At 29.0% G+C, this 15,559-nt stretch overlaps 1 protein-coding gene across 3 annotated transcripts in view; it reads right to left on the bottom strand.

Moving 5' to 3' along the window:
• LOC145297770 (uncharacterized) overlaps window positions 1–15,559 on the bottom strand; it is a 576,130-nt gene that overhangs the window by 398,218 nt on the left and 162,353 nt on the right. For all 3 annotated transcript variants that reach the window (XM_080144014.1, XM_080144016.1, XM_080144015.1), the window contains exon 4: window positions 2,052–2,146. In XM_080144014.1, the coding sequence (XP_080000140.1) occupies window positions 2,052–2,146 (95 nt within the window). The remainder of the gene's footprint in view (window positions 1–2,051; window positions 2,147–15,559) is intronic.

The following is a 15,559-nucleotide window of genomic DNA, read 5'->3' as shown; positions in this document are numbered from 1 at the left end:
CTTTTATAGATATATAGATATATAACAAATAAATAACAAAAGTGTATATTCTAAATTTCATGATGTTGACCATCTTACAATTTACTCTTTTAAGTACTTTGACATGAGCAATTCCTGACAGCAACCTGTTTTGTAGCGCAGTCATTCATTTAATTATTATATCAATCAATGAATTTATTCTGCCCTTTAACTCGTCAGAAGAAAAAGCACCTATAAATTCATGAAAAGAAATTTATGTATCTGGGCATGATTACAAAATTCGAAAATTGGAACAGAAGTTGCAATTACCTTTCATTCTTTCTTTTATTACGCCATGTTTCGCCATATTCATTGATTGATATACTAATTTAATGAAAGATTTTGCGTTATGAAACAGGTGTTTCAGAAACTACGCATGTCAACGTACTTAACGCAATAAATTGTAAGATGGTCAATATCTTGGAATTTGGAATATAGACGTTTGTTGTATATATATATATATATATATATATATATATATATATATATATATATATATATATATATTAGTGTTGGGACAATTAATCGGAGTTGGAGTCAGAAACTTTTTGGGGTATCGGAATCGGAACAATTTGTACCTATTTTCCGATTCCAAAAACGATTCCTTTAATTATCTTTTTTATTTGAATTTGTTTTTTTTTTTTTTTTTTTAATCTTCCATAATGTTTCGACTACACGTAATCTAGAACCTTCTTCAGGCGCACCTAGTCGAACTCTGGAATCTGTCTTGCGTTTCGAAATAACACAAAGTGTGTTCCGACTTCATTTCAACTTTAAGCGAAATTTCATACCTCAACTTTATTTTTAAACATTTACATTCATACTAATGCCAAAATAAATGCCGTCAAGTAGAGTTATAACATTAGGAAAGGTTCTATTACCGTACAACTGTGTGTGAATTTTTTTTTTATTTGTGTGTGTGTGTGTGTGTGTGTGTGTGTGTGTGTGTGTGTGTCAGCTGTCGTTCAACTGTGTGTGAATTAAAAAAAAAATTTTGTGTGTGTCAGCTGTCGTTTACTTCTAGAAAGCAGCAGCTGCTTTACATTGTCATTGCTATTCCTATTTATTTGCCTCTCCACGAGGGCAGAGTTAGACACAAGATCGATTTTTAATATGGGGAAAATCCAGCTCTCCCCAAAAAGTGGCACTTTGGATAGGAACAAAAATTGGAGAATTTTTCCTTCACTGATCAAGGACAGTAAAGCTGAAGTGTAGAACCACATTTCTCTGATAATATATTTTACATTACTTTGAAAAAATTTTTTTTTCATTTCCTCACTTGATTTAAAGCTTGCCTTTAATTTCATTTCACATTCTACACTGAATAAATTAATACATTAAAGAAAACACTAACTTTACATGTTATTGCCAAATAACATTACAGTCTATGAGTTCACTGACTTTACAGGTTATGGGCCCATTGACTTTATAGGTTATGGGCCCATTGTCTTTATAGGTTATGGGCCCATTGACTTTATAGGTTATGGGCCCATTGACTTTATAGGTTATGGGCCCATTGACTTTATAGGCTACGGGCCCATTGACTTTATAGGTTATTGGCCCACTGACGTTAAGTTACAAGCTAAGGGCCTAGTAATGTTACATGCTATGGACCTAGTAACTTTACAAGATATAGATCCAGTAATGTACAGGTTATGGACCTAGTAACTTTACAGGCTATGGGCTCAGTAACGTTACAGGTTATGGGCCCAGTAGCTTTACAAGATATAGCCCCAGTAACTTTACTTTCAATTTCCAAGTCTAGACACTTGATCTCTGATATAAATGCAATATTCTTGATGAAGCCTTTTCAGTGCGTCATATTTTTTCAATCAACGTTTGGCTCTCTTAAAATAATATTCTAATTATTCATCCAATTATTCAATTTTCTAAGTCCAACTACCAGTTTTAGAGGAGAAAATCGATGTGCTTATGACGTTCACGTGACGTCACGGATAGTGTTAATCTAAACCTGTTCTTTTTATGTGTTATGATTAGAGTGATAAAAGTGAATTTGATCCTAACTCACTTACCGATCCAATAGTCTGAGAGTCCATTCTTTAAGGCTTCAGCTCCAATCTCCTTATTGGTCCAATAATCGGGGACTTTCACCAACTCAGATTGGAGGCTGGAAAAAGAAAAACAAGGAAGATTGATAGAAGATTTTAATTAATTGTTGTGGACTGATGAGCGTCCTGAAGAAAGGCATGAATCGGGATTAAGTGGATGTGAACTGGTTTTTATCACAGCTGACCAAATGTGACCTTTCTGGGTCACTGGTAACAGGTGTGAACCCTCACACATGCATTGTGATTGTCTTTTACAGGGAATTCTCCGCAAGTTCTCTCGGCGCAGTGAGATCTGGTTGGTCGGTTTCAGCGTCGATTTCACCTTTGGGTTGATATGTCGTGTCATGCTGGAAGTGAATAGATTTTTATTCACACAAAAGAATGACAAACTTAAGTTACGTCGTGGAGGTACAAGTGTTTGCAGTTCGTCAGAGCATTCACCATTAAAGTATTTTTAGAACAGGCAGAGGGATGCAACATCTCGTCGATGGGACAGAGGCTGAAGCCTAGATGACAGTTCAGGACCTATCAGGTTGGCGACTCTCTTTTGAACCCTGTCCAGGAGCGAGAGACAAGAAGCAGATGCACCAGCCCAGATGTGACAACAGTACTCCATACATGGGCGAATGGTTGCCTTATAGTTTTACAGTGGTGATGAATGGGGAAAGGTGTGGAGACTCTTTGATTAGTGTTAGGTTATCTCTTGACCCAGCTTCAACTCTCCAACTCACTGATTTTGTTGCGAGTATTCGCTTATATTGAGAGGTGATAGGGTAGGTATGGTCGCTTACTAGACCAATCGCCAATCAGTACGTCATGCCAGGGGAATTCCCGATCCCCTGCATTGGTGCTGGTGACTCTGTGAACACTCGCAGTTTTCGAATCCTAGGAACAGGGAGGTTGACCCCCGTGACCCTTCTTCTGGCCCCAGAACCGAAATCATATTCGTTATGATTTCAAAACGACATCGAATTGTCAATTTTCTAACAAACAATAAAATTTATATGTCGGCTTCACAAAAATAATAACATTCGTAACTTAGCTCTTCCCTTCAGCAAGGTTGACCGTCGCTGCCCGGATATGCAATAAGGCTTAAAAATTAATACAAGCATAGTTGCCCGGCCTTCTTCAATGTCTCGGGAGTTTTAATTTCCCCCCCAAATGGGGAGCTCTACTGTCCCAAAGGCGGTCACGCCACATGGAAACGAAAGAAATTGAAAAAAGGAAAAATACAACAACAACAACAACAACAAGAGTGATTACAAGTCAGTCTGACTTCCAAGTGTTAATAACTTGGGCGTAGTCTCAAGAGGCATATTCTCCCATTTTTATAGTAAGTTAAAGAGTTGATTGTTATCCGTAAGGTGGACACCACAGCATTCGTAATAATTGAAAACGTAAATTACACACTGCCACTATTTTCCCTTTGTCTGTGACTGAGTTGGCTTTTACTAGATAACCGTTGACATGATCACAATACACTTGTCTACCGCGAACGTTACAGAAAATAAAATAATGACAAATAAACAATTCGATTTTTTTTTAGATAAGGGTTGATAATTTGTATTATTTGAACTGTTTGGACTATCATTCTCATCTTGGTTGCTATTTTTACACTAAATGTAACTCTCACCCATCTTCAGATGTGTCTTGTCGAACTCGGGAATCGTTATATCTAATGCAGAAACCGAGACGAAATTTCAAAATGGATCCTTTATATAATTTAGAAGGTAGATTGTTTCCGTTCCGTCAGCCATGATCCATAATAACTTAATATTTAACACTTCAACTTGGTATGGTTGTCAGAACAAAAACAATCTACCGCGTCAATTAAATTAAAGATTAAGCTCGATATTGGATAGATTCCAGAATTCGAAAAAATGCGCTGTACATTTTTGTTTTAGTTGTTATTGTCATTGAAGGTCCAAATATTTTTATTTCATATTTGAAAGTCTTCCAATGTACGTTAAGCGCATTTTATGCTAAAAAATGTATTTAATGTAAACAAATACTAATGTTCTCAGATATTAGATTTAAATTAAATAAAAAAATATTTAGTGGCATAAAACATGGATCGATTGAATTATTTTTATGTGTCTTGTCATCATTATAATTTCACACACCCATCTTAGCAGACAAAAGGCATAACGATAAGAAGCACTGTCTATCGTCTGGGCGGTCGAGTTGACAGTATAGCCGCACTGAAAAGCTGTGATACAGCAAACTAGTTGTGGATATATATATATATACACAGACACGCATATATATATGCACATACACATATATATACACACACACACACATATATATACACACACATATATATACACATACATATATACACACACACATATATATACACACACAGACATATATATACACACACACAAACATATATACACACATATACACACACACATATATATATACACACACACACACATATATATACACACACACATATATATGCACACACACATACATATATACACACACATACATATATATATATATATACACACGACAGAGTTTTCTTTATTTTTAACATCAACAGAAAAATAAAGAAAAAAAATCTGCCATATTTAATCAAACGAGCCTTGATAACGACTTTCTGCCAATATATATATATGTATACTTAGGGGATTAGAAGGAATGGAAAATACCAACCTCAGAGAAGATGAAGAACAACGAAAAGCGGCCAAGTACTACAAACTAAAAACATAAAAGCCCCAAAAAGACACTGAAAATTTTGAAAATGATTTGCTTAACATGATTAAAAATATTAAATTCAAAAATAACAATGGACTATATACAATATAAAAATCTAATATATAAGGAACTTAATAAAAGCTATAAAACAACAAATAAGTTAGCATTAAATAGAATAAATAAGGACGCAAAAAATATTTTAACTAAACTTAAAATAGATAAATACATGGAAATAACAGTACCGGGCATCCGAGATTTTCTTTAAAGGATCACAAACAGGACTTTAATATAAACCCTACAATTAGACTCATCTGCCCCTCAAAATCAGATATAGGATTAGTTAGTGAACATATTCTAGATAGAATTATCCCTAAAATTAAATCCCTAATAAAATATCTACTTTGGCAATCTTCCACCCAGGTAATTGATTGGTTTTCGAACATTCAAAATAAAAATAATCTTAAATTTCTTTCTTTTGACATCGAATCCTATTACCAATCGATATCACCAATTCTATTAAATAATTCCCTCTTAATGGCAAGAAAAATAACAGATATAACACCAGACGAAATTAAAATAATACTCTTAGCTAGAAAATATTTAATAACCTTTGACAGCAAATATTGGACCAGAAACAATACTCCTGACCATTTTAACGTTTTAATGGGTCGACAGACTCAGCTCAGGTCACTGATCTTTTAGGCCTTTTACTTTTAGATGAAATTCATAGTATACTCCATGAACAATTCAAATTGGAGGTGGGGGCTATACAGAGATGATTCATTTTCGTAACAAACTCCATAAATAAGCATTACGAAAAAGCAATTAAATCCTTGCATAAGTTCTTTAAAAGTTATGGACTTACTATAAAAATCGACCCTAATAAAAAAAATAGTTAATTTCTTAGACGTGACCTTAAATCTTGAAATCTCTATTTTTGAACCCTATCATAAACCAAACCAATCTGTACTATATGTCCATAATGAATCAAACCATCCTAAGTCAATATTGAAATCAATAGTTCCCAATGTCTCTTTAAGAATTTCTAAACTATCTTCTAACAAATCTATATTTAACAAAAACACAAAATATTACAATGAAGCCCCTAAAAACTCAGGACACAAATCACAAATCAAATACCTAAATAAAAAGGATAAAAACACAAACTGCACTGAAAATTATAATAATTGCAATACACCTACTAAAAAGTATAATAACCTATAATATGGCCATCTCATCCCGCATAAGAATGGCAAAAAATAATCAAAATATAATACAAAAACAAATTAAACCGTAAGCAATCCACTAACACAAATAAACAACAAACCAAAATCTGTAAGCGTAAAAACAAAAGAAAATCCTATGATTCAACCCTCCTTATTCTAAAAATCTTGAGACAAACATAGCCAGGGAATTCTTTAAAATATTAGAAAAAATCTTTAAAGTCCCCCCCCCATAGATACAATAAAATCTTTAATAAGAACACGGTCAAAGTGTTCTACTCAACTATGCCAAACCTTCATCAAAAAATAATTAGTTCTAACAATAAAAAAAAATTGATAAGTTACAAAATGCAAATATAGAAACTATACCAGGCTGTAACTGTAGAAGAAAAAATAAATGTCCTCTACAAGGTACCTGCAAGATAAAAAAATATGATTTATAGGTGCACAGTGTCATAAACCCAAAATACAAATTATGTTAATAGCAGCCATACAAATCCCTTTTCACAATCTAACTCTTCCACACAGTTATTCAATAACAACACCCCCATTAACTAATCTACCAATCAAATACAACCAAACCTATCACATACCAATACCACTCTTAATCTAACTGACAACAAATATATTAAACAAAATGTAATCTATTTCGGTTCCACATCTGGACTTATTAAGCATAGGATTTCAATGCATAAGCACTCCTTTAAAAATCCTTCCTTAAGAAACAAGACTGCTTTATCTAAACATATATGGCGACTCAATGATAGAAATATTCCCTTCAATTTAAAATTGGAAATAATAGGATCTTATAAAGCATATATGCCGGGGGAAAGATTCTGTGGACTTTATAGATATGAAGCCCTTAAGATTTTAAAATATAATAAAAATGAAACCATTCTCTTGAACTTAAAATTATTATTTGCTAATATTATCTCCTCTGAAGAGATGGTAGACACTGAAATCATATAGGATAAGGAGTTATAGTATTTCAAATGTATTCTTTGTCTTACATAGAATGATAAAAATCTTTTGATTTGAAATTTAAATATTTCACGTCATAAATTTTTAAATTCATGGAATTACTAAAATTTGATATATATATATATATATATATATATATATATATATATATATATATTAAATATATATATATATGTATGTGTGTGTGTGTGTGTGTGTGTGTGTGTGTGTGTGTGTGTGTGTGTGTGTGTGTGTGTGTGTGTGTGTGTGTGAATATAAATATCAGGGGCTGAAATAATTCTACCCAAGGAGTTACCAATAAAAGATGAATATATATAGTTTGATATATATATATATATTTTGATATATATACATATATATATTTTTTGATATATATATATATATTTTGATATATATATATATATTTTGATATATATATATATATTGATATATATATATATATTTTGATATATATATATATATATTTTGATATATATATATATTTTGATATATATAGTTTGATATATATAGTTTGATATATATATAGTTTGATATATATATATATATAGTTTGATATATATATATATGTATAGTTTGATATATATATATAGTTTGATATATATATATATATATATATAGTTTGATATAGATATATATAATTTGATATAGATATATATAGTTTGATATAGATATATATAGTTTGATATATATATATATATATATAGTTTGATATATATATATATAGTTTGATATATATATATAGTTTGATATATATATATATAGTTTTATATATATATAGTTTGATATATATATATATAGTTTGATATATATATATATTTTGATACATATATATATATAGTTTGATATATATATATATATATATAGTTTGATATATATATATATATAGGTTGATATATATAGTTTGATATATATATATATATATATATATAGTTTGATATATATATATATATATATAGTTTGACATATATATATATATATATAGTTTAATATATATATATATATATAGTTTAATATATATATGTATATAGTTTGATATATATATATATATATATATATATATATATATATATATATATATATATATATAATATTAGATTCAATATCGTAATCAATAAAGAAGGTTCTCTATAATGATAAATACGTAATCTGCATGAATAAAAATATATTTAATCGTATCTTACGATCGGGCAACGCCGGTCGGCCGGCCTGTTAATTTTAACTAAAAACCGACTCAAAAATCGCCTTGAAAATTTCATTGAAGACATCATTCTTTATGACCTCTATAATACTGGTTCTTCATTTTTCTTTGAGAGGTAAGTTTAGCCTATAGTTCTATGCGTCGCATTGAACAACAAAAATGAAAGAAAGAAATACTCAAAAAGATTTCGTGTCGGTATGTTGTAACCAAATCTGGAGACATCATTTCAAAGGAATGTCTTGTTGAATACCACCAGCCATTGTGTTGAAATCTAATCGGAGGAAAAAACGCAATGACTTGCGTTATTTGACACCGTGACCCTTTGAAATAATATTCCGGGTGTTTATCGTGGCAAACATACGTACACGCAACAGGGTGGAGCCGACATAGCTCCGATGTTGGGGGTTGGGCTAAAAGATGTGGTGGTGGGTGTGCAGGTGTATAACTATGTGGAGATGTTGTTCCAAAATCCATAGAAAAATACAAAAACGTAGAAATTAAGATTTTATCTACTATTAGCATACCTGCTCCTCGTTGCCCGGGGGCATGGAAAAAATAATTTCAACAAGTGAAGCATGCATAGTCCCTGTAGGTGCACAGTGAACGAGGCATAACAAATGACTAAGTTCAGCATTTGTCTCCCCACCATTTAGCCCCCAAAGTCCCCAAGGCCTTAATGTATTTAAATTTGAGTTCAGCGCCATGCAAAACTGCTAAATAGATATACACAGAAAATTTTGGACAAATATGGTAAAATAGGCCCAAAAATATGCCCTAAGAGAGCCCCTGCGGGCACACCCAAGAGTTATCGCGAAATATAGACAAACAAAATTATATAGAAATCAGTTAGTTACAAATTTTCAGAAAGTTTTATAAAAATCCAAGGCTTCAGTTTTTTTTTTAAATAATCACAAAAGTGTCAATTTTAGCCATTTTAACCCGAAAGGCACCACTGGTGGGGGGGGGGGGGGCAGCTGGAGTTTTCCCGGAAAATCCGTTGTTACTTTTTTACTCATATCATATTTAACGTTTGTGCAAAATTTCAAATAATTCCAAGGCGTAGTTATTGAGAAAAGTGCGGACGGACGAACGGACGAACGGACAAGGGTGAATTTACAGGTCCATCATCCTTTTGTCGGGAGGCTAAAAAAACAAAAAATACAAAAAAAGAAGAATTAAAAAAGTATTGATAAAATGTTTATGTCTCTCTCTCTCTCTCTCTCTCTCTCTCTCTCTCTCTCTCTCTCTCTCTCTCTCTCTATCTATCTATCTATCTCTTTGTCTATTTCTCACCTATCTTCTCTCTGTATCAAGTCACCTTCTTTGTAAGTAATATGTGCCTACTAGCATGGCTACCTGGCGTTGTCCGGGAGGGGTATGAACAACCAAATAGGGATAGTTAAAAAAAGTGTGTGTAAAAATTCTATCTCTACCCATTCCCCTCTCCTTATCTCTATATTCATCCTCCTCTTCTTCCCATCTATCCTGCTCTGTCTCTTTTCCCTTCTCCTCCCTATACCCGTTCCTCTATCCTCCCTCTATCTCATATTCTCTCCCTTCCCCGATCCTCTTTCCGCTTTTCTCTTTCTGTATCTCTTTACCCTCTCCCCTCTTTCTCTGACGTTCTCTCTTCCCTCCTCTCCCCCTCTCTCTCTCCTTATTATCCTAATAAAAAATATATATATATACAATTTACTCATCACTAAAATAAATAAAAAATGTACATACAATTTACTCATCTCTAAAATAATTAAATAAAAAATATATATATATACAATTTACTCATCTCTTAAATAATTAAATAAAAAATATATATATACAATTTACTCATCTCTAAAATAATTAAATAAAAAATATATATATACAATTTACTCATCTCTTAAATAATTAAATAAAAAATATATATATACAATTTACTCATCTCTAAAATAATTAAATAAAATATATATATATATACAATTTACTCATCTCTAAAATAATTAAATAAAAAATATATATACAATTTACTCATCTCTGAAATAATTAAATAAAAAATATATATATACAATTTACTCATCTCTAAAATAATTAAATAAAAAATATATATATACAATTTACTCATCTCTAAAATAATTAAATAAAAAATATATATACAATTTACTCATCTCTTAAATAATTAAATAAAAAATATATATATAATTTACTCATCTCTAAAATAATTAAATAAAATATATATATATATACAATTTACTCATCTCTTAAATAATTAAATAAAAAAATATATATACAATTTACTCATCTCTAAAATAATTAAATAAAAAATATATATATATACAATTTACTCATCTCTTAAATAATTAAATAAAAAATATATATATACAATTTACTCATCTCTAAAATAATTAAATAAAAAATATATATATACAATTTACTCATCTCTTAAATAATTAAATAAAATATATATATATACAATTTACTCATCTCTAAAATAATTAAATAAAATATATATATATATATACAATTTACTCATCTCTAAAATAATTAAATAAAAAATATATATATATTTTACTCATCTCTAAAATAATTAAATAAAAAATATATATATACAATTTACTCATCTCTAAAATAATTAAATAAAATATATATATATACAATTTACTCATCTCTAAAATAATTAAATACAATATATATATATATACAATTGACTCATCTCTGAAATAATTAAATAAAAAATATATATATACAATTTACTCATCTCTAAAATAATTAAATAAAAAATATATATATACAATTTACTCATCTCTAAAATAATTAAATAAAAAATATATATATACAATTTACTCATCTCTAAAATAATTAAATAAAAAATATATATATACAATTTACTCTCTCTAAAATAATTAAATAAAAAATATATATATACAATTTACTCATCTCTAAAATAAAATAAACAATATATATATATACAATTTACTCATCTCTAAAATAATTAAAAAAAATATATATATATACAATTTACTCATCTCTAAAATAATTAAATAAAATATATATATATACAATTTACTCTCTCTAAAATAAATAAATAAATAAAATATATATTCAATTTACTCATCTCTAAAATAAATAAATAAAAATATATATACTATTTACTCATCTCTAAAATAAAATAAACAATATATATATACAATTTACTCATCTCTAAAATAATTAAATAAAAAATATATATATACAATTTACTCATCTCTAAAATAATTAAATAAAAAATATATATATACAATTTACTCATCTCTAAAATAATTAAAAAAATATATATATATACAATTTACTACTCTCTAAATTAATTAAATAAAATATATATATATATACAATTTACTCATCTCTAAAATAATTAAAAAAAAAATATATATATACAATTTACTCTCTCTAAAATAAATAAATAAAAAAAATATATATACAATTTACTCATCTCTAAAATAATTAAATAAAAAATATATATATACAATTTACTCTCTCTAAAATAAATAAATAAAAAAAATATATATTCAATTTACTCATCTCTAAAATAAATAAATAAAAATATATATACTATTTACTCATCTCTAAAATAAAATAAACAATATATATATATATACAATTTACTCATCTCTAAAATAATTAAATAAAAAATATATATATATACAATTTACTCATCTCTAAAATAAATAAATAAAAATATATATACTATTTACTCATCTCTAAAATAATTAAATAAAAATATATATACTATTTACTCATCTCTAAAATAATTCCATATTTCAATATTATAAAAATCGGTACAGACCCGACAATTGGAAGAACAATTGGATTCATAAAACCAAAAAATTCAACCTTGATTGCCCTTTGGGACCCGTGGTGCATTGGATAGAGATGCAGAGCATCTACGATTCCAGGTGAGCATTGTCTAGAGGTAGCAGTTTCGATCCCACCCAAAGCCGGTCAGAGTATTGGTTGACCAAACCGTGGTAAGATGACAACAGCTATTGAAGACAGCAATTGCTGAGGATGTACTTGGTTTGGTTTTACGGCATATCAACCTTTTTTTTTTTGCTGTGGATGTAGTTGGAGGATTTAACATTCCTATCCCGTCGCGGTTAATCTGACGAAGGAGGAATAATTGGCTGAAGCGTCGTAGAAATCAACAAGAAGATAAGGATAATAGTCCAAATAATTAAAGAAAAAGTATCTTTTTCATAGCACAAAATCACTCAATTATTATATCAATGAATCTATTTTGCCCTTAACTCATCAGAAGAAATAGAAATAATCAATCCACCAAATGGAAATAAAATGCGTTTGAACATGATCGAAAAATTGAAAGAGAAACTGCAAATACCTTATTTGCTTTTATATAGATATATAAAATTTTACATAGATATATATATATAAAATAAAATATGTTTTGATTCCAGGCGAGCACTGTTCTAGAGGTAGCGGATAATAGTCCAAATAATTTTTAAAAATTATACATAATTCTTGTTTTTGCTTTTTAATTTATATTGAATAAAGTTCAGTTTCAGTATAAATCGCATCGCGTTTCTTTATTTTCTTATTTTAATGTAATTTTGTAAGTAAATAATAAACGAACTTTAGTCTTTTGAAATCCATGAAACAACAAAATGTTTATTCACAGAAAGTTTTTTTTTTTTTGCAGAAACAACTTTTCATTTTTAAAGTAATTCTCAATTTTTTTTTTAAATTAATATTAAATAAATTCAATCTCTGTAAAACTCGTGTTTCTTCTCTCTTTTTCTATGCAAGTTTTTAGTTTTCTTAAGTTTTTGTAGAAATCTTCTGTCTATTACTGATAGTTTGTTTGACAAATTCTGCTTGCTAGGACCTCAAGCGTGACGTCATTTTTCAGTGAGTGGGCCTACTATTACGAAGGTAACGCTATGGCATCCCACTGAATGAAAGACATTATTAAAGTGGGAGAAAAGCATGAAAGGATTTCTTCCTCAGACGTAAGCAAAAACACTTATGATTAGCATGAACAAGAATTGAATAGCTGATCAAACGGTTCAATGTATATATATATATATATATATATATATATATATATATATATAGTATAGATATATATCTATATATATATAATACCTATATATATACATATATCTATATATATATATATATACCTATATATATATATATATATCTATATATATATATATACCTATATATATATATATATATACTATATATATATATATATATATATATATATATATATATATCTATATATATATATATATATATCTATCTATATATATATATATATATATATATCTATATATATATATATATATATCTATATATATATATATATCTATATATATATAATATATATATATATATATATATATATATATATATATATATATATATATATATCTATATATATATATAATATATATCTATATATATATCTATATATATATATATATATATATATATATATATATATATATATATATATATATATATATATATATATATATATATATATATATATATATTGGATATGGTCCTTGCTAATTGCTAATGGAACTAGAAATTGCTTCTGCCGCTGGGTTCAAATCAATCACCTGGTGTTAATCGTGACACACTACATTCCCGAAAGGATGAAACACAAGTATCTGTAGGTATTTAATAATTATTATAGTAAATAATTATGTCCGCCCCTTTAAGAAACTCGTTTTTTACCGTTGAGCACCTTCGGTTGAATTAAAAGTCGGTCAGTTTAGCTCTTAGGCACAGATCGTCATATAATGACTAGATCACTCTGACTGACGTTAAAAACATTTAATGAAATAAATGTTTAAAATTCAATAACATCTATCGCTGTTAATGGTAGCCGATTGGATATGGTCCTTGCTAATGGAGCCAGAGATTGCTTATGTCGACATGTTCGAATCTGTGGATTGTTGTTAATCGTGACACACTGCACCGGAGATTCCCGAAAAGATGAAACACGAGTGTTTGTGGGTATTAATAATTATTATAGTAAAGAATTTATATATATATATATATATACATATATATATATATATATATATATTCCTTTTTTTTTTGTTTTTTACAAAAGGGCGAATGAACTCTTTTTTGGGGTCAACGGCCAACTAGCACCGTGTATATTTGTGTGTGTATATGTGTATTGGGGTGGAGAGGGCTCCCGTAAGCCGTGGTGAAGGCAACCTTTCTAGGAGAAGCAAATCTCTGATTTAAAAAACCATAAAGCGGGAGACCAGTACCCGCATTAAGCTGGTCTGCAGTTTAATTCGTTGCTGGCTATCTTGCTCTTGCTTGTTGCTGGATCTCAACATTTTGAACCGAGAGAGAGACTTAGCTGTCGTACAAAGCTAAGACTCTGTAACATCATCTTTGTATAGATACTCCCTCAGGCATTTGGGCTCATGGATTTTAAATGTCTGAGGGAGTGGCACTCGTCTGACAAGACGTTGCAATCATCGTATATATATAAACTCTCCTTGATGCTATCACGAAAACGTTTTACGAGCTTGTGCTGTGGCGTTTTGCCAGTTTTGATGAGCTTTAATGTTCCTGTTGACAGTTAGGAGTGAATGTGATAGAGCGTGTGGCTGCTTATATTAAGGCATAAGTATGCCTGGTTAGAGAAAGACGTATATGTATATGCGCATGCGCCACTGGCATTAGAGGGTGCAAAGCTTAAAAATATTATAAATTGACGAGGTAATATAGGTCGAATAATCGATGTAGGCTAAATAACGGACATACATGCGAGTGTATATATAATTATAAATAATCATTTTTAATATCTACAAACTCAAGTGGTTCAATCTTTCCGGAATGATCAGTGCAAGCAGTTATGATTGCCGCTGGTCGTGGGATTCGAACCCAGCAACGAACCCATCCCTGTCTCCATTAGCAAGGCATAAACCACGGGGCCACCGTCAATCAAAACGGTATTTAAGTGAAATTAAACATTGGTAATGGCATAAACGTTATACAAGAACAGTCTACAGTAATCAAGTGACTAAAATGTCACAATATATATTAAATGAGAGATAAGCAATAGAAGGTGTATGTAACTTTGTTATGACAACAACGAAAAGTAAAAAAGAGGAAAATTAGGAAAAAATGTCGAAACGCGATGGTTGAAAGGGATTTCTTTTTTTCTAATTCCATTATTGTTCTGATGATATAAAAACTATATATATATATATATATATATATATATATATATATATATATATATATATATATATATATATATATACATATATATTCGCGCATATTTTATTGAAGAGGATCTTCGTTCTCCTTTTTATGATCTTTCTTTCGAATTTTTCTTGTTTTCGTAC

This window comes from Euprymna scolopes, chromosome 18, assembly GCF_053919585.1.
Source record: "Euprymna scolopes isolate OS-2025 chromosome 18, ASM5391958v1, whole genome shotgun sequence".
Lineage (NCBI taxonomy): Eukaryota > Metazoa > Mollusca > Cephalopoda > Sepiida > Sepiolidae > Euprymna > Euprymna scolopes.
The sequence above is the reverse complement of the archived record's forward strand: the minus strand, read 5'-3'. Positions and strand labels throughout refer to the sequence as shown.